The sequence below is a fragment of the Piliocolobus tephrosceles genome, chromosome 1, assembly GCF_002776525.5.
Source record: "Piliocolobus tephrosceles isolate RC106 chromosome 1, ASM277652v3, whole genome shotgun sequence".
NCBI lineage: Eukaryota > Metazoa > Chordata > Mammalia > Primates > Cercopithecidae > Piliocolobus > Piliocolobus tephrosceles.
In genome coordinates this window covers 59,611,297-59,637,117 of record NC_045434.1, presented here as the reverse complement: position 1 = coordinate 59,637,117, position 25,821 = coordinate 59,611,297, and the positions used below count along the sequence as shown (strand labels likewise).

The 25,821-nt window shown below is 45.1% G+C and overlaps 2 protein-coding genes across 2 annotated transcripts in view; both read left to right on the top strand.

The window, feature by feature from the left end:
- KLHL12 (kelch like family member 12) overlaps window positions 1-2,612 on the top strand; it is a 41,729-nt gene extending 39,117 nt beyond the window's left edge. Inside the window, exons 11-12 of the mRNA XM_023186888.3 lie at window positions 300-486; window positions 1,063-2,612. Coding sequence (XP_023042656.1) covers window positions 300-486; window positions 1,063-1,189 — 314 coding nt within the window. The 3' untranslated portion in view covers window positions 1,190-2,612. The remainder of the gene's footprint in view (window positions 1-299; window positions 487-1,062) is intronic.
- A 1,865-nt stretch (window positions 2,613-4,477) lies between these two features.
- RABIF (RAB interacting factor) lies at window positions 4,478-15,477 on the top strand. Its single transcript, XM_023186918.2, has 2 exons — window positions 4,478-4,743; window positions 13,218-15,477. The coding sequence occupies exons 1-2, from the start codon at window positions 4,618-4,620 to the stop codon at window positions 13,461-13,463; spliced, it is 372 nt and encodes a 123-aa protein (XP_023042686.1). The 5' UTR covers window positions 4,478-4,617; the 3' UTR covers window positions 13,464-15,477.
- The last annotated feature ends 10,344 nt before the right edge of the window (window positions 15,478-25,821 follow it).

The window sequence follows — 25,821 nt, the reverse complement described above, 5'->3', positions numbered from 1 at the left end:
CCTTTATTGCTGCCTTTTTTTCACTTCCTCCCTTTCTCCTAATTAGAAGGGTTGGGCTCTGAGTTAATGAAAGTAAAGAGAACAATTTTTATTTATCTTTTATCATTTCAAGTCCAAGCCAAAGGGTTTATAGGTGGAATAACTTGTGCTGGACTAGATTATTCTAGGCCCGTGTGGACCCAGTCCATATCTCTCATCTGCTCTAAAACTCAGCTAGTCATTAGTGATGATAGTTTATTTCTATAATTCAGATTCTAGGCTTAGTACCATTCATTTGCCAATGCCTTCATTTTCCCCAGGTGCAGGAGTAGCCCTGCTGAATGACCACATTTATGTGGTGGGAGGATTTGATGGTACAGCCCACCTTTCTTCCGTTGAAGCATACAACATTCGCACTGATTCCTGGACAACTGTCACCAGTATGACCACTCCACGATGCTATGTAGGGGCCACAGTGCTTCGGGGGAGACTTTATGCAATTGCAGGGTGAGGATTTAGAAACGAATCCAGACTCAGTATGTAGCCAAAGCAAGAGTCTATGTGATCTGATCCTCATTTTTGGATGGAGACAAGACTTGGGTAGGGGTAGATATCTCCAGTGGCAACTTGATATTTTTTATTAGATTTTTTTTAGTTTTTAGAGACAGAGTCTTGCTCTGTCACCCAGGCTGGAGTCTTGAGTAGAGTAGTTGGGACCACAGGTGCATGCCACTGTGCCAGACTAGTTTTTTATGTTGCCTAGGCTGGTCTCCAACTCCTGGGCTTAAGCAATCCTCCCACCTCAGCCTCCTAAAGTGCTAGGATTACAGGCGAGAGTCACCATGCCTGGCTTCCAGTGGCAGCCTTAATGAAGGACTTGTGTGGAAAGGAATAGAAGGCGGATTTCTTTCTTTCTTTAAATTTTATTGAGATGGGGTCTCACCATGTTGCCTAGGCTGGTCTCAAATTCCCTCTTGGACTTAAGCAATCCTCTTACCTCAGCCTCCTGCGTAGTTGGGATTACAGGTACGTGCCACTGCACACAGCTGACTCATTTCTTTCTTTTGCTTCTTTCCTACTCAGATATGATGGTAACTCCCTGCTAAGTAGCATTGAATGTTATGACCCTATCATCGACAGCTGGGAAGTCGTGACATCCATGGGAACCCAGCGCTGTGATGCTGGTGTGTGTGTTCTCCGTGAGAAGTGACCATTGTTGGAGCACCATCCAGAGCTATTCCAGTCCAGTGGACAGTTAGTGGGAGAATCAAGAATCCTTTCCAGAATGTCTGTTTCTCACTATGTGCACAGGTTGATTACAGGCACCAGTGCAGTGATGATTGTACTTATTTGACACATACTCCCCGTCGTCCTGGTTCTTGCTCCTGAGAAGGGTGGGTAACAGATACTCCAGAGAAAAGAATGCACATTGAATGGATGTGAGAGACCACATTGCCTCTCCCACTGCTTTGGGGAGCACTTTCCTGTCATTTCTAACTTACCACGTGCTTGGTGTACTATATGTATGTTGTGCCTCATATGTTGCAAAGAACTAAGGTGAGTATAGCCTACTAGATGTGGGTAATATCCAGCCTAGATGATTGGAAAGATACCAATTTAAGTAAGCTTGGTCAAATCCAAGTCTTTTTTTTTTTCTTTTTTTTCCAGGAACAACTACATTTTCTCATCTACAGGTAGCTAGGGGCAACACAGTTCCATTCTAGAGGGAAACCAAAGGGAGAGCCCCACAAAACTTTGGGGGCAAGGGAGAGAGACTCATCTGACACTTCTTTTGGAGGTCAGGGTTTGTATATCAGAATTGAAGTTAGAATAAGTGAATTAAACTCAATGTAATGGAATGTGAGTGAACCTAGAACAGCACTGAAGTATGACATAACCTGGAAGACTGAGAAGGGTATATTATTTGAAGGATCTTTTTATTTCCCCAAGGTCTTTCGCACTGGAGACAGCATAAAAGAGTGAACAAATGTTGGGATGAGAGAAGATGACATCAATGTGGGAGTTCAGTATAACTGGGGATAAACTAGAAGTACCTGTGATTTTACAGTCGTCTTATTACCTGCCAGGGCTCATCTAGCCATGGCAATGTTTGCCTTGAATGGGGGTGAAAGCCTTTCTTTGTTGAAGCAAATACTACTACACTATTACACTTCCACACTATTTATTTGGGGATGGGCTGGGAGTGACAGTAGCCTAGTAGTTAAGCTAACTGATTGCTGCCCCATTCTTTTAGAAGCACACTTCTGCCAAGGAGTGGTTTGTACTGCTGTGTTTGGTACATTTGGTCTTTTTTTCTGCTATAAGTTTTCCTTACCTGTCCTTTAGTGTAGATTTTATTCATCACAGGACAGAATAATCAAGGACAACCAAAATCCTTTTGTTAGTTTCAGTACCTCAGCTATCAACATTTCTGAGCTATCATTCAGTGTTCCTCTGTGTCATGGAGTGAAATTCTTGTTTTATGGGTATTGGGAGTGTGGGAATGTGATAACCTAAACAATCTTTGCTCTGAAATTCCATTTTCCCCTCTTTCCTTGAATTGTATTGACCTACAGAGTTAATTTCCTTTGTATTTTTTTAAGAAAATATTAAAAATCAATGGTGTCATGTGCCAAGAGTTTGTGGCTAATCAGCATTGCCTTTAGCAGATATTTGGGAGGGAAAGATGTATGGATCAGCCGTAGCTCCTATCTCTTCAACCTGTTCATCTTGTGTGTTTGCCAACTAGTTCTGCTATTTCTCTGTTAGACACAGATAAGAGGTAGCCACTTTACACTTGGGAGATTCTCTTCAGTAAAATATTTTCCTGATTCTCTATATTCATTATTCCCTCTCATGCTTGGAGTTACTTGAAAACCAAAGGAACAAAGAAGAGACATCTTGAATTCACTTAGCACCCACTTGAATTTTAGGGTTTCAGTCACACTAGTCCTTTTTTCCATTTGCTTTGAATTATGGCATGTGATATAAACAGCTATGCAGAAGGCCTGCAAAACTGCAACAATCCTGATGCTTCCAGAGCAAAAGGGAGGAGCAACCACATGAGGAAGTTATTTTCCTTAAAGATGCCTGCCAACTTTGGCAGATGGATGGCACCTGCTAATTAAACCACAGCCTATAAAACGTGGCTTTTCCTATCTCAGGAATAAATCCAGGGGAGGGTGAAGGACTGATGGCTCCTATGCTGTCTTCAGTGCTAATGAGTTTCAGACCAACTTCACAAGTAGTTCATACACTGAAGCTACAATGGAATGTTCTACAGAAAAATCAACATGTAAAACTTAGAGCTCCTTTTTCACTCTTCACAATTGTACACACTTTCATGTGCTCACATATATACACAGAAATACCCCTAATTTGGTGGTTCATCTTATTTTTTCAAGCTCCCATAACTGGCAACCAGCTACTTAGCTATGTAACCCAGGAAAACCAGCAGTTGCTTTGTATCACCCCATCACAACACAGACATCCAGCTAGTTTCTAAGTTCTGTACAATTTTAATTGTTCCAAGTCCATTCCCGTATCTTTGTTCCCTCTGCTAGCTTCAGGGCCTTTCTCAGCTAGACTCATGAGGTAATAGCCACTGATACCCTTACCTCTACTCTTTTTCCTCTCTTCAATCTATTCTCTCCATTTAGTCATAGGGTATCTCTCTGAAGCACAGCACAGATAGAATCATTACAGTACTTCAGACAGTAAATATTGAAGTTATTTCTGGCCTAAAATTCCACAGATTCCCATTGTTCATGTTATTAATGTTAAATTCCTTGGCATGACATTAAATCCATGGAGCACAGGGTCCACTCTACCTTCCTGATCTTACCTACCTCAACTACCGCTTCTCCCCAGGTGTAATGTGGATCAGCCACAGTGGTCTACTAACCATTCCTAAATTTGTTCTCACCTTTGTTCATATATAATACTGTTCTGTCTGAAATAATCTTGCTTTCCTGACAATCCTAGTTAATTAAGAGCAGCGGCTTTAGAGTTACGCTGCAACCTTTCTGACCTTTATCTTTCTCATTTCATGCACAAGAATGCCGATTCCGTAAAGAAACTGTGATGATTTAGTAAGTTTCTAAAGGCGCTTTGACATTTTGCCGCATAGTAAATGGTCACAATGAGTAGAAGAGACCAGTAATTAAAGCTTGCACGCATCTTTTTCCAATACCGAAAAGATACATGCCCCTCTAAGCAGTTTCCCATAGAATAAGCTAATATGGCTAAAACTTGATGGGAAGTCCGACCCAGATTACCTTCACATTGCCTCCAATAATGTCCCCATTCATTCAGGAGACTAAATTCAGATCTCAGAAAACTAAACAGGTCAACCTAATGATTTGTCTAGGTTTTAATATTAAGTGAAGCCCAGTGGCCAGGTGGGTACGGATATATGTCACTGGTCCCAAGAAGTGTCCCTGTCACAAAGCCTGCCACTCAGGTTAGGCAATGAATGAAGGCGCTTGCGCAATAGAATCCGGAGCGGGGAAGCGGGCGCCTGCGCAGAGACGTGGTGACCGTCCGCTTCACGCCAAGCCGCGCCAGCGCAGTGAAGAACGAGCCAACAGAAACAGCGCCTGCGCAGCCGTGGCTGAGGAGCCTGTGGCTGCAGCGGCAATGGAATCAGCGGAGCAGCTGAGCGAGTTAGTGTCAGCCGAGGGCCGAAACCGGAAGGCGGTGCTGTGCCAGCGTTGCGGCTCCCGGGTGCTGCAGCCAGGGACCGCTCTCTTCTCTCGCCGACAGGTAGGGAGGCAGGTTGGAGGCCGTTTACACCCGCAGTCTCCCGGACGAGCTGCCGTGGGCAGTATCTGAACCCAGGCTCCTCAATTTCCGGAGACCGCACCCTCCTCGCGCGGCCTTAAGCCCCGCCCCTCGGGCCTCCGTTCGGCGAGGCTCCGCCCCTGGGGCCGCCGGAGGCAAGGGAGGGAACCTGGTCCCGCCCCGGCATCTTTTGCCGCGGGAACCTTTCCCTGGGCCACCCGGCCTTCCGCCCCTGGGGCGGCTTCGAGCGGGAGCCGTACGCCCCGCCGCCGTCCGGGGCCGCTGCTCCGCGGGCGCGTGGAAGGGAGGCGCCCCATTTCGGCTTCCGGAGCTCCCGCCGGCTTGTAGGACCCGGCAGGTACCTCTCGGCCGCGGCTCACCGCGAGTGTGGCCAGGTTCCTGTCCCACTTCATACCCCACCCGCCAGTCCTGAATTCACCGTCTTATTTATGACAGGCACCTTCCACAGAGGAGCCCCAGAAACAACTGGTGTAGGGGACGCGGCAAAATAACCCTGGTAACCAAACCACTTTACCGAGACACTGGAAGCCTCTGGTTTTCCAGATGAATCATATTTGAAGTGCTTAGATCCCTGACGTCCTGGAATTAAATTTCGAAGAAAAACTATTTCCCGTCAGTCTAGGGATTTTAATACCCTTCCTACCACCATCATCGCAAGTGAGAACGTTGAAAAAAAAATTTATTTCGGTAAACTCTGTGTTGAAGTGCAAATATATTATTTCAACCATAGGAACATCCTGTCATTCAAATTATTTCTAAAAATATGCAGACCATTTTATTATTCCATGTGGTTGAACAGATCGTGAAGTGTAATGTCTAGTAGAAGAGCAAGAAGCACCCATTCCTCCAAAACAGCCTTCCATCAAAGGAGGAAAAAAAGGAATCTGTATCTGTTTTGTGGGTGTTTTGATGACTTTTGATCTAGAGATTGGTGGAGGTCCCGGGGTTATTTTAAGGCTTCCAAGGTTTGGGAGTAGAGTTCTCAATTAATTTTACGAAGTTAGTGGCGTTATGGAGTCAATGGAAAGAACATGGATCTTGGAATTAAAACATACATGGAATTGAGTCCTGACTTTACCATTCATTAACATTCAAAGAGTTAGACTGGGCGCGGCATGCCTGTAATCCCAGCACTTTGGGAGGCCTAGGCAGGCGGAACACCTGAGGTCAGGAGACCAGCCTGACCAACATGGCAAAACCCCATCTCTACTAAAAAAAAATACAAAAATTAGCTGGGCGTGGTGGCACACGCCTGGAATCCCAGCTACTCGGGAGGCTGAGGCAGGAGAATCGCTTGAACCTGGGAGCCGAGATTGAGTCACTGCACTCCAGCCTGGGCGACAGAGAGAGACTCCATCTCAAAAAAGAAAAAAAAAAAGTTAACTTCCATGAGATGCAGGTTGCTTATTGTGTAAAACAGGGGTGTGCAGTCTTTTGGCTTCCCTGGGCCATATTGGAAGGTTTGTCTTGGGCCACACAAAATACACTAACGATAGCTGATGAACTAAAAAAAAAAATTGCAAAAAAAAATTTCATAAAAGGCCGGGCGCGGTGGCTCAAGCCTGTAATCCCAGCACTTTGGGAGGCCGAGACGGGCGGATCACGAGGTCAGGAGTTCGAGACCATCCTGGCTAACACGGTGAAACCCCGTCTCTACTAAGAAATACAAAAAGCTAGCCGGGCGAGGTGGCTGGCGCCTGTAGTCCCAGCTACACGGGAGGCTGAGGCAGGAGAATGGCGTAAACCCGGGAGGCGGAGCTTGCAGTGAGCTGAGACCCGGCCACTGCACTCCAGCCCGGGCGACAGAGCGAGACTCCGTCTCAAAAAAAAAAAAAAAAATTTCATAATGTTTTAAGAAAGTTTCCGATTTTGTGTTGGCCGCATTCAAAGCCGTTCTGAGCCGTATGCCGGTCGCGGGTTGGACAAGCTTGTTGTAAAATGAAGATGATGATAGATGGAAGAATTTGTATCAAAGCACTTAGCACTGTGCCTAGTATATAGCCCATAATATAGGCTAATTCCCATCTTTTCCATGGCAAGGTTTTGTCTAATTTTATAAACTGATATAAATTAAGAGACTTCTAAATGGAGTTTATAGTTTGTTTTAAAATTCTTAATTTTTTTTTCTTAAAAAAAAAAAAAACCAACCAAAACATAGCCCACGCCTGTAATCCCAGCTCTTTGGGAAGCTGAGTTGGGCGGATCACTTGAGGTCAGGAGTTGAACACTGGCTTGGCCGACATGGTGAAATCTCATCTCTACTAAAAATACAAAAATTATCTGGGCGTGTTGGTGGGCACCTGTAATCCCAGCTACTTGGGAGGCTGAGGCACAAGAATCGCTTGAACCCGGGAGGCAGAGGTTTCAGTAGGCCAAGATTGCACCACTGCACTCCAGCCTGGGTGACAGAGCGAGAGTCCATCTCAAAAAACAAAACAACAACAACAAAAAAAACAGAAAAAACATAGACGCACTGTGTTGGTCTCCAACTCCTGGGCTCAAGTGATTCATCCACCTTTGCCTCCCAAAGTGATGTGATTACAGGTATGAGCCACTGGGCCTGGCCAGGATCTTTTGTTTTGTTTTGTTTTGTTTTGTTTTGTTTTGTTTTGTTTTGTTTTTGAGATGAGTCTCACTCTGTTGTCGAGGCTGGAGTGTAGTGGCACGGTCTCAGCTCACTGCAACCTCTGCCTGCCTCCCGGGTTCAAGTTATTGTCCTACCTCAGCTTCCCAAGTAGCTGGGATGACAGGTGCATGCCACCATGCCCAGCTAATTTTTGTGTTTTTAGTAGAGGTGGGGTTTCAGCATGTTGGCCAGGTGAGCCGCCACATCCCACAAGACCTACCTTCTGCCCTGCCCTCCCTTCCCCTCCCCCTCCCCTTCCGTCCTCTCCCTTCCCCTCCCCTCGGTTCCCCCCTTCCCTTCTCCCCTTCCCTTCTCCCCTCCTCTTCCCTCCCCATTCCCTGTTGTGCTCTGTCACAAGCATGGTTCACTGCAACTTCCAAGCAGCCAAAATTCTTAATTCTTGTTTGATACTATTTTAAACTGATCTGCCAAAAACTGTGTGAGCAAATTAAATTATATACGTTACATTTATTTTTGTTTCTCAACTAATGCAGTGGCCCCTATTCTAGAAAGAGGCCTAAGAATTTTCTTTAATGCATTTTGTGTGTTTTAAAATGTTTTCCCTCTTTTAAAAACGCAAAAAGATGTTTTTTTGTTGTTGTGTTTTTTAACAATGGCTTCAGTGTTTCTGGAAATTTCCTATTTCTTGAGAAAGAACTGTTGGAAGAATCCTATCCCTTTTTCTGGACTCGAACAACTCAGCTGTATTCCAACCCAGTGTTCTCCTTACTCTCAGTCCTAATTGTTTCCTCCTTTCTTTTCTCAAATACTAAGTTCAGCAAAAATATAACTTCTAGGACGTGATGTAAATAGAAGGTAGAAAATGTCATGGAAGATTCTAACCAGTTATTTATTAGTCCTTTCCCTGCTCTGTGTCACACATTTTAAGGTGGGGAAAAACAGTTCCATCCTTACAGAGAACAAGCAGCTTCTGAGATGCCGAGCTCCTTAACTAAAGCTTTGGGGTAAACCCCGTAAAGGCTTGGGGTAGCTCTTTTTTTTGTCATCACTGTGACATATTGCAGATAAACCACCATTAGGGCAATTACAGCAGGGCTGTTAATCATCTCTGCAGGTGTTAAAGGAGCACTCCCAGCCGTTAAGCCTGGAGAAAGGTATGTACGGAGTCTGGTTAGAGGTGGCCTACAGCTTTCTCTCTCACTCCACCCAGTGGAATAGCCTAGTAGTCTGCAGATGGGAACAATTGGAGAACTAGACTGCCAGTCCTACCTTGAGGTGATCCAGGGCCTAGCACTTACTATATCTTATGTTCCAGAGTACTTTAGTCTAAAGCAGTATGTTTCTCGATTCCTCCCACACCCCTAGACCTCCAGAGGACATTTAGCAATATCTGGAGACATTTTTGGTTGTCAGAATGAGGGAGGTGTGCTACTGGCATCTAGTGGGTAGAAGTCAGGGATGCTGTCTTACTCCCTCTCAAACAAAACAAAAAAACAAAAAAAAGGCTAGAGTGCAGTGGCACGATCTCTGCTCACCTAATCTCTGCCTCCCGGGTTCAAGCAGTTCTCCAGCCTCAGCCTCCCAAGTAGCTGGGATTACAGGTGCCCCCACCATGCCCAGCTAATGTTTTGCACTTTTTAATAGAGATGGGGGTTTCACCATGTTGGCCAGACTGGTCTTGAACTCCTGACCTCAGATGATCCGGCCACCTCGGCCTCCCAAAGTGCTGGGATTACAGGTGTGAGCCACTGTGCCCAGCCCAAACAGTGATGTATTTTGCTCAGGAATTTAGGGGTCGACTGGGTTTAGCCAGGCAGTTCTCACTGGGGGTCTCTGATGTGATGGCAGTCAGAAAGGTCATTCCGTCATGTGTCTGCCTGTGGGCTGGGAGGGCTCATACACCTGAGCACTGGAACAGGATTTGGGGCCACCTCTGTCCCTACATGGACCCCCCCCCCCAGTCTGATCTCCACATGGCACCCTCAGGATAGCCGGACTTAGGACACAGTGACTGAAGGCTCCCAGCACAAGTGTCCCATGAGAAATGGCAAAAGTTGCATGCCATTTTCTAACCAGCCTGTCACTACCACCACATACATTCATCAAGCAATCACCATGGCCTGCCCAGACCAAAGGAGAGGGGTATGGACTCCACTCTCGATGGAAGGATTATCAGAGAATTTTCAGATGTGTTCTGAAACCACCACAAGTAACTCCCAGAAGGGAAAAAATTACGAAAAAGTTAACAGAAGTGTACTCTGTATTGTAACAGTTTTTATTCTCATCTATATTATAGCATGCTTGCCAGGTTTTCTATAATGAAAATGTGTTTTTGTTTTTGGTTTTTTTTGAGACGGAGTCTTGCTCTGTTGCCCTGGCTGGAGTGCAGTGGCCGGATCTCAGCTCACTGCAAGCTCCGCCTCCCGGGTTCATGCCATTCTCCTGCCTCAGCCTCCGGAGTAGCTGGGACTACAGGCGCCCGCCACCTCACCCAGCTAGTTTTTTGTATTATTTAGTAGAGACGGGGTTTCACTGTGTTAGCCAGGATGGTCTTGATCGCCTGACCTCGTGATCCGCCCGTCTCGGCCTCCCAAAGTGCTGGGATTACAGGCTTGAGCCACCGCGCCCGGCCGAAAATGTGTTTTTACAATGAGAAAGGTAGTATTTTGTTTTTAAAAGGGTGCTGTTAGTAGTATATCAGCAGAGTCTCACTGAGTTGTGGTGTTCTGTCTATTTCTAAAGAGGCTGTCCAGGATTTGCTGGGGTCCTGACAGAACAAAGGTAACCCATCTGGTCAGGGATCTCACTGGCAACTTCACACCAAGTTGAGTTTGCCTCAAATCACTAATTTTTTTGTTGCCACCCCCAGAAGCCTATCCAGAAAGCCTCATTATATGCCAGGTGTTATAGCTATCTCCTGGCCCTAGCAGTTGTCCTTGGCATTGCAGTAAATAGGTTGAGATCCAGGCAGAGATGCACATACATATGCATATATATGGGTTTACTCTTGTGGGCCTGACTTAGAGGGTCTAAGTTAAAATGGGAATGTTAAGGAATAGAGCAAACAGGACCCAATGTGATGTCTTGAATGGATTGTTAATTATGGTAGTACCTTTAAATCACAGATCAAAGGAGAGACAACTGGACAGGTGACGCTTTGTGCCACAAATGGGAACTGAGAGAGGGAAGGTGGTGATCTTTTGTTGGGCACCTCCTGAACACTAATGTTTTAGTCAGTTTTCCTTTTGTTTTGTTGGACACATCAAATTCTTGGTTGATTGGTTAGATGTCTTAACTAGTCCACTGAAGTTTACTCCGTCTGTGTGAAGGTGTGTGAGATTTCATTCCTACAGTAGAGGGGATAAGCCAGAAATATATATAGGAAAATTGAGGCCCACAGAAAGTTACAGATGGGACCGGAATTCAGGTTTCCCGGTTCCTTAATTTTGATTCCTAACTCTCTTTGCCTCTGCTTGTTCCTGTTTTTGTTTAAGGTAGAACAAAGTGTTAAGGACACCTTGAACATGAAGCATAAAGAATGAGTGAAGTAGCAGTATTACACAGTGGCTTGCACTGTAACCCCAGTTACTTGGGAGACTGAGGCTGGAGGATTGCTTGAGCCCACGAATTCAAACCCAGCCTGGGCAATGTGGAGAAACCCCGTCTCTAATTACGAAAAACCAAAAAAGTATATCGTGGGGTGGGAAATGGGAAATAAGTGATATGACAGCAGCCGTATGAGGAGCAGAGGGGTAACAAACTTGGCTGGCATGATATTTTGCAGTAGTCTGGGACAGCTAAGAGTGTATACACTATCCATATGGAAGAAATTAAAACAATTTTGTGTGTGCCAGAGGCCTTCTCCTAATGATTGAGGAGTCATATAGGTTGGAGGGTACAAGCATCCTAGAGCTGATAATTCCAAATTGTAGAACTAGATTTTCCTTTTTATAAGATAAATCTAGTATATCCCTAACAGTGATGGAATAGATCAAAGCCAGATATTCTGTGCTCATTCTCTTAACAAATCATTGAGATCCTGCTGTATACCAGTTGCTATTCTAACCACTAGAGATCGAGTAATGAACAAGGTAAGCTCCTTGCTTTCCAGGAGCTGATATTCTAGTGGAGGTAGATAGGGGTAAATAAGCGAATAAATTAATGCAATAATTTCAGAAAATAAGCAATAAGTAAACAAGTAGGAGTGGCATGATGAAGAGACTTCCAGGGGAAATGAATGTGTTCATTATCTTGATTATGATAATGGTTTCACTGGTATACATGTGCTAAAGTGAAATAAACTGTGCGTTTTACTTGATTACTTTTTGAGACAGGATCTCACTCTGTCACCTAGGTTGGAGTACAGTGGCATGATCTTGGCTCACTGCAATCTCAATCTCCCTGGCTCAAGTGAGCCTCCCACCTCAGCCTCCTGAGTAGCTGGGACTACAGACACTTGCCACCATGCCCAGCTTTTTTTTTTTTTTTTGAGACAGAGTCTCGCTCTGTTGCCCAGTCTGGAGAGCAGTGGTGCAATCTCAGCTCACTGCAGCCTCAACAACCTCCTGGGCTCAAATGATTCTCTTACCTCAGCCCTGTGAGTAGCTGGGACTACAGGTGTGCACCACCACAGCCAACTAATTTTTGTGTTTTTTGTAGAGATAGGGGTCTCACTACATTGCCTAGGCTGGTCTTGAACTCCTGAGCTCAGCCAATCCTCCTGCTTCAGCCTCCCAAAGTGCTGGGATTACAGGCATGTACCACTGCGCCCAGTCCTGGCTGATTTTTTCAAACTGCTTTTTGTATAGACTAGGTCTTATTATGTTGCCCAGGCTGATGTGCATTTAAAATATGTGCAGTTCATATGTCAGTTTTACCTCAAGCTATTAAAAAAAATATATAGTGAGCAGTAAGTAAAGCTAATTCAGGTTGTTTGGTTAGATAAGACCTCCTAAGAAGGCTGCATTTGAGCTGACTGCTGAGGAGCAGCTAGCCATGCCAAGATCTGAGGGCAGAACAGACTAATGCTGTTTGAGGAAGGCAAGAAAGCCAGTGTGTCTGAAGCATAATGAGCCAGGGAAACTAGGACCATGTGGGGCCCATATTGAGGACAGCAGTGAGACCGAGTTCCCAGACCACGCAGCTGGTGCCCCTCTTTCATTTCTCTTAAGAATCAGGTTGGGGGGAGGGGGGAGGGATTGCATTGGGAGTTATACCTGATATAAATGACGAATTGATGGGTGCTGACGAGTTGATGGGTGCAGCACACCAACATGGCACAAGTATACATATGTAACAAACCTGCACATTATGCACATGTACCCTAGAACTTAAAGTATAATAAAAAAAAAAAAAAAAAAAGAATCAGGTTCACGCCTGTAATCCCAGCACTTTGGGAGGCCGAGGCAAGCAGGTCACGAGGTCAGGAGATTGAGACCATCCTGGCTAACAGTGAAACCCCGTGTCTACTAAAAAAAAAACAAAAAACAAAAAATTAGCCGGACTTGGTGGCGGGCGCCTGTAGTCCCAGCTACTCGGGAGGCTGAGGCAGAAGAATGGTGTGAATCCGGGAGGCGGAGGTTGCAGTGAGCTCAGATCGCGCCACTGCACTCCAGCCTGGGCGACAGTGGGAGAATCTGTCTCAAAAAAGAAAAAAAAAAGAATCAGGGCAGAGACCGGAGGCAAAGAAGAGCCACCCAGCATTATCGTCTACAGCTTAACGAGATGGCTTCTCTTTTTTAGTTTGTCATTCCTGCTAGGGAGCAATGTGAAGTGTACCTAGAATGGGGGTGTTGATGGAACTGGGCCAGTTCAACTTCTGCATTCTTTATGTTCTCTCCCACTGCAGCTTTTCCTTCCCTCCATGAGAAAGAAGCCAGCTGTGTCTGACGGCAGCAATCCTGATGGTGATCTCCTGCAGGAACACTGGCTTGTTGAGGACATGTTCATTTTTGAGAATGTGGGCTTCACCAAGGACGTGGGCAACATCAAGTTTCTGGTCTGCGCAGACTGTGAAATTGGACCAATTGGTTGGCATTGCCTAGATGACAAGAACAGTTTCTATGTGGCCTTGGAACGAGTTTCCCATGAGTAACTGAGGGGAATTGTACCCAGCTCCACCTCCAAAGATAAACCTGCTCCCTACAAGAACTGGTCTTTAATGTGGTCTAACTGTTCTGCTGCCTTCTTCTCTGTGCTAATATAAATACTGAGTACCAGCATGTCCACTTGAACATGCAGAGGGTTAATCCTGCTTCCTAAAGCCTCATGTACATGCCTCCTGCCTAGTTCACTTTGCATCACATTTCCTAAGCTCCTTTTTCCCCCAATTTTGGGACAGTGCTTACCTCCACAAATCTCATCTCTTCCCTGGCATTCTGCCTAGGCTGTGTTTTGCCCAGGGACTCCCTCTTTTTCTTGCTCTAGAAGAGCAGTATTCAACCTTTTAGCTATGACGACACGTAACAAAAGATGCTTATGTACTAATAGTTGAAAGTCTGCCTTTTTCTCATTCAAGAAGGCATACAAATACCTGAGAGTGACTTTGTTGTATAGCTACCCTTGTGATCTACAGTAATTTAATCATTCTAAAAGTAAAGCATTTACAAAACTCAGTATTTAAACCACTAACCAGAAACATTACTTGGGATGCATCTCCAGTACCATGTTTGAGCGCCTCTGCTCTAGATTGAGAATGACATTTTATTGTGAAGATGGGTGTGGTCCCTCTTCCCTTGAAATCTTATGGTTTCTTTTTATATTAACTCCCCACTGCTACAGCCTAGAAGGTGAGAAGCAGATTTTTAACCCCATCTGGCAGCCAGAGGAAAACCCAGCCCTGGCTGTTTACCCAGGCTCTCTTGGAATGAGAGTGGAGGGTGTAGGATATGAGGGTTAGGCCTTTGCCAGATTATACACAAGTTTATAATTCGCTTTATCTGGACAGGTAACTTTCTTCCTTTGTTCATAGGCAAGAACTTCTTTAATGGATAGTATCATTTACTGAACCTACTAGGCATGGTCCTCATGGAGTTTTGGTTCAACTGGAATCTCTGTGTCAACCCAGGATACAAACTTCCATGCAGATTCCTCTATTTCCATAGCTCCGGGGCTGCTCCAACAGTTTGATATCAGCAGACTTGTTTAAGCCTTCAACTTAATTTCCAATTATTCCATCATTTCTATTCTGAAATGACTCACCGTCATAGAAGGAAGGTTATACATAACCAAGGTTTCAGGTATCCTCCTGTCACCACCTCTACCATTCAGGAGGCCTAAAGTTGAAATAAGTACTAAATAGAAACCTCACCATCTGAAGTCCCTTCCGTTGTTTTCTAGTTGCTTCCTCCTTCCTGTACCCCCAGACTTTCTAAGGGCTCCCCCACTGCAGTGCAACCTGGCCTTGGGCACACTTTTGCAACCAACCTACTCCCCTGGAAAGGTGGCTTCCTCCTCCAGTCAGCCTGAATGAGCCTCAGTAAGCAATTGAGAGAACTGTGTTTTTCCGACAAACGGTCACATGTCCATTTTTACGGCATCTGGAGAAAAACAGAGTTATCCACTCAAGTCAGGAGCATAACCCAAGTAGATGCCTCTAGGGGCACATGGCCCCTCACATCACAAGCCAGAACCTAAGCTAAGCATTTTTTAAAATGAGTTTGAGACTAACCTGGGCAACATAGTGAGACCCCATCTCTATTTAAAAAATGAACAAAATTACCTGGAAATGGTGGTGTATACCTGTAGTCCCTGCTCCTTGGGATGCTAAGGTGGGAGGATCACTTGAGCCCCAGAGATGGTGGCTGCAAGTAAGCCAAGATCACACCACTGGCACTACAGCCTGGGCAACAGAGTGAGACCCTGTCTCAAACAACAACCGCAAATATATATATATATATATATATATATCTCGACTTGAATAGGAAACCATAGTATTTCTTTGTTTTAATTTGCATTTATTTTATTTCTAGTGAAACTTTTATGTACGTATCGGTCATTTCTGTTTCCTTTTTTGAAAACTGCCAAATGTTGCCCTAGTAGCCAAAAATATCAAGTTGCTATTCTGCCTTTTCAGTTTGATCTGAAAGAAATAAAGGCATTTAAGCAATGGAAATTAGATTTCTGCATGTCCTTGGGAAGAATATATAAATTGAAAAAACAGAGGAGAGCTGAAACCTGAACCTTGGGGTTTAGCTTAAGGTCAACCAACTATCTAGTCTGCTATGAAATGCAAATGTCATTTCTTCATTTCCCTCACACATAGTAGGCTCTCAGTGCATACTTGTGAATCAGCTGCTGTTTGCTGTAGGTAGATAGAGGCAACCTGTGCTTTCTGCTCTGAGTATAGAAACTTCCCGTTTTCTATTGGGGAGAGCAGTTGATTTTGCGAAGGCCTGATTGTTTCCACATAAGCATCTGTTGTTTTACAAAAACACAGAATCAAAGATGGGCAATGGTGTAGTGACATTTCACAAATTGTCACCATGTTGTATATGAGGCTACACATGTAACTAAGTAGCTATGAGGACTTCTGCTTCTGGTAATGGTGGATAGGTCCTTTGGACTGACCAGCTCACTGGTTAACTAGAAAGGCTGGACAAAATACTTCAGAATCTTGGTTTGAAGGCACCAAGAGAGCCAACATGACTTTGAAGAATTGCTAAACGAGGACGGCAGAGGAGATGGACACCCTGGGAGGTGGGCTTGGTGTGATGGGCCACCGTTCTCTTGGGAGCATTTGCCAAACTTGGAGGCGATTCAGAGGCTTAGCAGTGATTTTAGCAGCCTTTCAGAAGCAGGGGACAGGGCCTGTGAAAGGGCGATGGACTTGGTGGTGTCCCTGTCTTTTGGTTGAAGCCCTCAGTCTTTTGCACCCAGGAATAAGGGTGAGGCAGTGTAGGAAACAGGCTCTCAGGACTGCAGCCAAGCTTCTGATTATGGATCTTAATCTTTGAAATTAGATTAAGGTGATCCCAGAGTGGTAGTTTGCCCAAACTCTTTGGATAAGCAAACAAAAACCCTCTCTAGAGGATATTATTATTATCCTAAAATTCAGATTATTTCTACAAACAATTTTGCTAACACAATATCCTGAGTACAAGATGTAAGCAGGCATGTGAGACAAGATAGCAGGCCCATAGTAGCTAGAGATATTGGTGCTATCAAACAGACTAGAATAACTGCTTACCATCTTCAAGGAGAGATACCAGTTTGGGAATTTCAGCAGCTACATGGACATGTTTTTTTTTAAAGTGAATTCTAGAATTTGTAAGAATCCAATAATCAAAATTAAGAACACAGTGGAAACTTGGCCAGTCGTGGTAGTTCACGCCCGTAATCCCAGCACTTTGGGAGGCCAGGGCCAGCGGATCACGAGTTCAGGAGTTCAAGACCAGCCTAGCCAACGTGGTGAAACCCTGTCTCTATTAAAAATACAAAAATTAGCCAGGTGTAGTGCACACCTGTAATCCCAGCTACTCAGAAGGCTGAGGCGGGAGAATCACTTGAACCCAGGAAGCAGAGGTTGCAGTGAACTGAGATTGCGCCACTGTACTCCAGCCTGGGACAGGGTGAGATTCCATCGCAAAAAAAGAAAGAAAGAATACAGTGGAACCAGCATGGGCAACATAGTGAGAGTCTGTCTCTACAAATAAATAAATAAAATAGCTGGGTGTGGCGGCACCTGCCTGTAGTCCCAGCTACTTTCGAGGCTGAGGTGGGAGGATTACTTGAGCCCAGGAGTTAGAAGCTTCAGTGAGCTATGATGACGCCACTATATTCAAGCCAGGGCAAGAGTGAGCCCCTGTCTGTAAATTTAAAGTTCACTGGAACGTTTTAACAGCAGCTTAGGCACAATGAGGAGAGAATTAGAAAACTAGGGGCTAGATATAACTAACAGTAGATGTGTAAGACCACAACACAAAACCTTATATGACATTTCTGAGAGAAAGTAAAAGAAATTCATGAGGCCAGGAAACTACAGCCCACAGGCCAAATTCAGCCAGCCAGTACCTATTGAGGCTCAGAAACTTTCAAGCTAAAAATAGTTTTTACTTTTTTTTTGAGACAGGGTCTTACTCTGATGCCTAGCCTGGAGTACAATGGCATAGTCACAGATCACTGCAGCTTCAGCCTCCCAGGCTCAGGTGAGCTTCCCACCCCAGCCTCCTGAGTAGCTGGGAACACGGGCACGTGCCAGTGCACCCGGCTAATTTTATTTTTGGTAGAGACAGGGTTTTGCCATGTTGCCCAGGCTGGCCTCAAACTCCTGGGCTCAAGTGATCCTCCCACCTTGGCCTCCCAAAGTGCTGGAATTACAGGTGTGAGCCACCGCACCTGGCCGGTTTTTATGTTTTGTAAATGGTTATATAAATACATAATATCTCCAATTCTGCCTCAGCCCACAAAGCTTAGAATACTTATCTAACCCTTTAAGAAAAAAGTTTATTACCTCCTAATATTGTTCACAATCTCAACTTCAAACTGATACATAAATTCAGTAAATCCCAGTCAAAAACTCAACAAGTTTCTGTGTGTGAAATTCAACAAACTGATTGTAAAAGTTAAATGAAAATGCAGAGGACCAGGAGTAGCCGAGAGAGTCTTGGAGAAAAACACGGTGGGAGAATTATTCCATTGGACAGACAGTGTAGCTTGTCACAAGGGTAGACAAATAGACTAATGGAACAAAAGAGCTCAGAAACAGACCTATGCGTATATATGGACACTTGATTTATGATAAAGGTAGGAGTAATGATTTGGAGGGGGCATGAGGAGAGCTTCTGCAATGCTGGTAATATTCTATATTTAAAAATCTTGATAGTCGCTATGTAATAAATTGAGCTGTACATCTGCGCACTTTTCTGAACATATGTTTTCACAATAAGGTTTTTATTTTGGGGGGGACAGGGCCTCTGTCACCGAGGCTGGAGCGCAGTGGCATGATTGTGGCTCACTGCAAGCTTGAACTCCAAGGCTCAAATGATCCTCCTGCTTCTTAGCCTTATGAGTAGCTGGGACTACAGGTGCATGCTGCCATGCCCGGCTATTTTTTTTTTTTTTTTTTTTTTTAAGAGATGGGTCTCACTGTGTTCCCCAGGCTGGTCTGGAACTCCTGGCCTCAAGTGATCCTCCTGCTTCAACCTCCCAAAATGCTGGGATTACAGGTGTGAGCCACCATGCCTGGTGACAGTAAGATTTTTAAAAGAATGTAAGTAGTGGTTCTATACAAAGCCCACTTTTCTAAACTACAGTTCTTCCCTTCAAAATCAGATAGCATTTCATTTCTATTATCTCCTAAATGTATACATATTTAAAAATTAAATGCCTGACTCTACTTCCTCACTTCTAAGGATGATACATTTCATAAGCATAAGGACTCAGAATAAATATCCTATTTGCCCTTGGTGCGTGGCTAGTGTCTGACAAAGTTATAATAGTTCAGTAAATAGTTTTAAAGAGAATTTAAAATAAACTGCTGAATACTGTTACCATTTTAATGGGACTAATTTAAAGAAGTTCATGCAGATTTTTCAAAATGGAGCTAGAGGTTAGAGCAAATTATGTTTATTTTTTGGTTTACTGCAGCACTTTATTTTTCTTTACACAAATAATGGAAAACCAAAATTTGTGGTCATCTCTTTAAAAATTGAGAATTAGGTACAAAAAACTTACATAAATGAAAAGAATGAATAAATTTACAGGTGTAAATGCAAACCACTTCTAGCTCAAGACTTAACACTAATAGACCAGCAAGACAGAAATGAAACCGGTTCAGGAGCTCTTGCCAGGCTCTAGAAAAATCCTGGAATGGCTGGGCACAGTGGATCACCTGAGGTTAGGAGTTTGAGACTAGCCTGACCAACATGGAAAAACCCTGTCTCTACTAAAAACACAAAATTAGCTGGGTGTGGTGGTGCATGCCTGTAATCCCAGCTACTTGGGAGGCTGATGCAGGAGAATAGCTTGAACCCAGGAGGTGGAGGTTGCAGTGAGCCGAGATCGCACCATTGCACTCCAGCGAAACTCCGTCTCAGAAAAAAAAAAAAGGAAACCCCTGGAACACTGAGCTCTGACACATTAGTACCTGCACAGATAAGGAGACTGCAGGTCACACAGACTCACCAATTCACGAACTTCCCTCCCACAAGCATGTCCTCATGTCAGCCATGAAGTTACTGAGCCACATGTACTAAGAGTATAAATCAAAGATATGTACAGGGTATTAAATACCAAGGGAACAGTTGACAAAGTCAAAATCAACAAGTTCTACAATCCGGTGCTGATATACAAGCTTCAAGGACCAGTTTATTTTCAAAGGCTTATTCTAGTTTCTTGAGGCTGACATGAGGTGTATGCATTTGCCAGCGGCAAATTTATACTTCTACATTAATCCATGAAGCACATGATACGCGTCTGCTTGCAGTCCATTTGGGAGCATTTGCAGTGGGTGATGGAAGGGCTTGACTTATCCTAATCCTGCTTGATGATCCACATCTGCTGGAAGGCGGCCAGGGTGGCCAGGATGGAGCTGCCAGTCCACACAAGGACTTGCACTCAGGGGAGGTGATGATCTTGGAGCTAGGCACCAGGATGGTGGTCTTCTGCATCTTGTAGGTGATGCCCAGGTACATGGGGGTGTCACCAGACAACACCACGTTGGCATACAAGTCCTTGCAGATGTGCACATCACACTTTATGGAGTTGAAGGCGGCCTGGTGGATGCCGCAAGATTCCATACCCAGGAAGGAGGGCTGGAACAGCGCCTCCAGACTCTGGAAACACTTGGACAGCTCCTAGATCTTCTCCAGGGAGGAGGAGGACGCTGTGGTGGCCATCTCTGCAAAGTCCAGGTGTGGTGCTGACCACACAGCTTCTTGATGGTGCACATAATCTCCTGTTTGGCTGTGGTGGTGAAGCAGTAACTGGGCTCCCTGAAGCTCTCCATGGGGTGGTCGGTCAGGTGCCAGTCATCCAGACGCAGGATGGCATGGGGGAAAGCATAGCCCTTATAGACAGGCACCGTGTGGGTCTCTGCTGTGTATGATAATACCAGTGGTGTGACCAGAGGTGTACAGGGACAGCACAGCCTGGATGGCCATGTACCTTGCTGGGGTGTTGAAGGTCTCAACACAATCCAAGTCATCTCCTTTCTATTGGCCCTGGGGTTCAGAGGGGCCTCGGGCAGCAGCACTGGGTGCTCCTTGGGAACCATGTGCAGCTAATTGTAGAAGGTGTGGTGCCAGATCTTCTCCATATCATCCCTGTTGGTGATGATGCGGTGGTCCAGGGGGCAGTTTCAGGGTCAGGATGGTGCACTTGCTCTGGGCCTCATCACCCAGGTAGGAGTCCTTCTGGCCTATGCCCACCATCATGCCCTGGTGCCGGTGATGGAGGGGAACATGGCTCAGGGGGAACTGAACCAGCAAAGCCAGCTTTGCATGTGCTGGAGCCATTGTCAGTGACAAGTGCCATGATCTCTTCTTCCAGTGTGATCAGCAGAGGAGCAGGCAGTGGAGTGACGGGAGAACCCAGAGTGTGGGCTGGTGGTGAGTGGGCGAGTTACATTTCTGATACAGGAATAGTAGGGGGCCAGGTGTGGCAGTTCACACCTGCAATCCCAGCACTTTGGGAGGCCAAGGCAGGAGAATTGCTTGAGTCCAGGAGCTTGAGGTTACAGTGAGCCAAGATCACACCACTGCACTCCAGCCTGAGTGCCAGAAACTGTCTCAAAAAAAAAAAAAAAAAAAAAAAATAGATACTGTACTTTTTTTCAATGCTGTTTGAAAAAGACAACGAAAACAGTTATACAGGTTAGTGAGAGAGTATTTCAATGCGGTTTTGACCATGGCTGTGTCTTCAGAGGGTAAGGGAATAAAGATGTTAACCTCAGCAAGTGCTAAGCTTTTTTTTTTTTTTTTAGAAAGAGTCTCCCTCTGTCGCCTAGGCTGAGTGCAGTGGCATGATCTCCACTCACTGCAACCTCCACCTCCCAGGTTCAAGAGATTCTCGTGCCTCAGCCTCCTGAGTAGCTGGGCCTACAGGCGTGTGCCACCACTCCCAGCTAATGTGCTAACCATTCAGTTATGACCAAGATTTTCTTGTGTTTGGAAAATTAAATTCCTGGAATCTGTAGGTGTCAGAATTTACAGTTAAGTGGCAGAAGTGTCCACCAAATTCACTTGAAGTCAGTTGAAACAGAATGCATTTTGCCTCAGAGAGAAACAATAGATGTTGAGTAGTTTTTAACCTATGACACTAGCCCATATGTGTACTGGAAGCACAGCGCTATAACAAACAATTCTAATGTTGGATGCCAGGAGCAAGGCCTCTGCTGCTGTGAGGGCAGGGTCCCTTCACAATCCAAACGTGGTGACCCCAGACAGTCTATTTCAAGTTGGGGATCAGGATAAACTCCGACTTATGTAATGGTAGGGAAACTACTGAGGAGATAGAACGTGGGCTGGGAATACTTACTGCCCCAAGGAGGTAAGAGGAGAGTGAGCAGCTCTGGGTTTATACATCATCCCTTCTCTCCTGTGTCCTGAATGGGCCCTGAAATGAGATGTAAAATAGGGATTGGCTGGAAACTGGGGGTCCTATCCTAGGGACCAGTTGCCTGAGTCAAAGGGGAAATAAATTTCAAGCACAGTAAGGAAAGAAAGCTCATATCGACACTCAGCCTGGGCAACTGTTCTAAGGTATTTGTAAGAAATTCCAGACCAAGCGTGGTGGCTCACGCCTGTAATCCCAGCACTTTGGGAGGCTGAAGCGGGTAGATCACCTGAGGTCAGGAGTTCAAGACCAGCCTGGCCAACATGGTGAAACCCCATCTCTGCTAAAAATAGAAAAAAATTAGCCGGGCATGGTGGTGGGTGCCTATAATCCCAGCTACTTGGAAGGCTGAGGCAGGAGAATCACTTGAACCTGGGAGGTGGAGGTTGCAGTGAGCCGAGATCACACCATTGCACTACAGCCTGGGTGGCACAGCAAGACTCAGTGTCAAAAAAAAAAAAAAAAATTAAAAAAAGAAAGAAAGAAATTCTACCATTTGAAAGCCAGGTACTGCATGTACAATCTTGGCACTGGCTCAAGAATAAATCCTGAAACATGATACTGGTCTATCACTGTTTACCTTAATTCGTCACCACTAGGTTAACAGGATATTCTTGTTCCCACAAAAGCCTCTCCAACTTCATTTGTCCCTCCCTTGCCCAGACTGATGGGTGTTACTTCAGTTCACAGTGTCACTTCATTGCTGTGTGATGGAGGAGGATGGGGAGGATATAGAGAGAGAAAGGACGCAGGTTTATCAGGATACTTTGGATTGCCTGAAAAATAGAGCTGACTATGGCGTTAGGGAAACAGGAGCGTGGAGAGCCAGGGTGACACCATTTTAAAATCAACTCCAGCTTAAAACTAGCAAGGCACATTCCTTGCCAGTCACGACCCATGGCCATACGACGTTTTGAAGATGTTTTAGTAACGCCTGCAAGAACAAACTCCTGTGGCAGCAGAACGTCCAGCTGTCCAATATTGCATAACAATATATGTTTTAAAAATAGTTGTAGTTATGCTTTGATGTACTTACACACTCAAATGCCAAGGATAACTTTTTTTTCTTTTTTTTTTTTTGTGATAGAATTTGGCTCTTGTCACCCAGGCTGGAGTTCAGTGGCGTGATATTAGCTCACTGCAACCTCTTCTGCCCAGGTTCAAGCGATTCTCCTGCCTCAGCCTCCCGAATAGCTCGGAATACAGGTGCCCAAACTGCTGGCATTACAGGCATGAGCCACTGCACCTGGCTGAGATTTTGTTCTTCTTATGCAGTTCAGTGAGTTCTAGATAAAATGGAAACATTAGAGACTCATTTGACACTGAGGAAAAAAATGTGAAAAAGGCTTTTTAAAAACCAAACTTCCGGCCGGGTGTGGTGGCTCACGTCTGTAATCCCAGCACTTTAGGAGGTCAAAGTGGGTGGATCACTTGAAGTCAGGAGTTTGACCAACATGGTGAAGCCACATCACTACTAAAAATACAGAAATTAGCCAGACATAGTGGTACATGCCTGTAATCCCAGCTACTCAGGTGGCTGAGGCAGGAGAATTGCTTAAGCCTGGGAGATGGAGGTTGCAGTGAGCCATGATCACACCACTGCATTCCAGCCTGGGCAACAGAGTGAGACTCCATCTCAAAAACAACAACAAACAAACAAACAAACAAAAACCCCCAAAAATCCAAACTTCCCTAAAGATGTTAACAACAATTTTGGTCCACAGCTCTCCTTGGATTACTTGATGCATGTCTGGGTTATATCCAATTGAGAAAAGTTTATGATATGGAAAAACATGTTTCTAGAATTGTGGAATGGTTTTCTCTACAAACTGTTTCTTAAGTTTTCAGATTCACAGACAGGTGAGTGCCCTTTGGTTCCTTTCCTTCCCTGTGTTGTTTCTTTTCCTGCTGAGCCTTCTGAGCCCCAGGAGTCATGGGATGCTCATGTTCTTTTATATTCACTGGGAACTGGGAGTTAGTGGCCCCTGCCCAGGGCTGTTGGATAAATTGAGGTTCAGAGACATATTTGCCAGCACCTACTGGTTCTCAGTCCCCCTTGTCCCCTTTGTCGGTTGCATATTTGCTGTCTGTGCCTCGCTAGTGACACACGCCACCCTCGGCTTGTATGCCCTAAACTTACACCTGTCATTTTCCTTCTCGTCTTGATGGTTTTCATTCTTTGGGTTGTTTAATTCAGCATCTCTCTGGGCGGCATTGGAGGGCAAAAACCTCCTGGGAACTAGTCTTATTGAGAAAAATAATAATGTTGTCTAATTCAGAAGCTATCTAAGGGTCAATTCAAATTACGGACTTGCAAATGTTTACTTGGGCCAGACACGTTGGCTCACACCTGTAATCCAGCACTTTGGGAGGCTGAGGTGGGCGGATCACCCGAGGTCGGGAGTTCGAGACCAGCTTGACCAACATGGAGAAACTCCCTCTCTACTAAAAATACAAAATTAGCCAGGCATGGTGGCGCATACCTGCAATCCCAGCTACTCAGGAAGCTGAGGCAGGAGAATCACTTGAACCCGGGAGGCGGAGGTTGTGGTGAGCTGAGATCATGCCATTGCACTCCAGCTTGGGGAACGAGCAAAACTCCGTCTCAAAAAAAAAAAAAAAAGGTTACTTATGGCTGGGCACAGTGGCTCATGCCTGTAATCTCAATACTTTGGGAGGCCGAGGCAAGAGGATCACCTGAGGTCACAAGTTTAAGACCAGTCTGGTCAACATAGTGAAACGCTGTCTCTACTAAAAACACAAAAATTAGCTGAGTGTGGTGGTGGCAGCCCCTGTAATCCCAGCTACTCAGGAGGCTGAAGCAGGAGAATCGCTTGAACCCAGGAGGCAGAGGTTGCAGTGAGCCAAGACCACACCACTGCACTCCAGCCTGGGCAACAGAGCAAGACTCCATCTTGGAAAAAAAAAAGCTGGGCGTAGTGGCTCACGCCTGTAATCCCAGCACTTTGGGAGGCCCAGGTGGACAGATCACCTGAGGAGTTCAAGACCAGTCTGACCAACATGGAGAAACCCATCTCTACTAAAAATATAAAATTAGCCGGGCGTGGTAGCACATGCCTGTAATCCCAGCTACTAGGGAGGCTGAGGCAGGAGAATCGCTTGAACCTGGGAGGTTGTGGTGAGCCAAGATCATGCCATTGCACTCCAGCCTGGGCAACAAGAGCGAAACACCATCTCAAGAAAAGAAAATGGTTACTTATGAAAAAAAGGTAGAAAGGAACCAGTAGGTAGGGGAGGGAGATACTTCCCAAGAAGAAAGTTTTGGACACGAAGATGTATTTTTGGTAAGGCACGTTATAAAGAGGATGATTTTATGTAAAAAAAAAAAGTGGCCAAGCACAGTGGCTCACACCTATAATCCCAGCACTTTGGGAGGCCAAGGCAGGCAGATCACCTGAGGTCAGGAGTTCAAGACCAGCCTGGCCAACATGGTGAAACCCCACCTCTATTAAAAATATAAAACTCAACCAGGAGTGGTGGCATGTGCCTGTAATCCAAGCCACTCAAGAGGCTGAGGCAGGAGAATAGCTTGAACCCGGGAGGCAGAGGTCGTAGTGAGTCAAGATCGTGCCATTGCACTCTAGCCTGGGCGACAGAGTGAGAAACTCTGTCAAAGAAATTAAAAAAAAAGCTTTAACCCTTTAAATCTCAGTTACAAAAACATCTCAGGATACAAAATCAATGTGCAAAAATCACAAGCATTTCTACACACCAATAACAGACAAATAGCCAAATCATAAGTGAACTCCCATTCACAATTGCTACAAAGAGAATAAAATACCTTGGAATCCAACTTACAAGGGATGTGAAGGACCTCTTCAAGGAGAACTACAAACCACTACTCAACGAAATAAAAGAGGACACAAACAAATGGAAGA

What these genes read in the sequence shown, in the direction of transcription:
- RABIF (XM_023186918.2), top strand. Translation starts at nt 4,618, where the DNA reads ATGGAATCAGCGGAGCAGCTGAGCGAGTTAGTGTCAGCCGAGGGCCGA. An exon ending in CTCTCTTCTCTCGCCGACAG is followed by an intron (nt 4,744 to 13,217) that starts GTAGGGAGGCAG and finishes CTCCCACTGCAG; the next exon opens with CTTTTCCTTCCCTCCATGAG.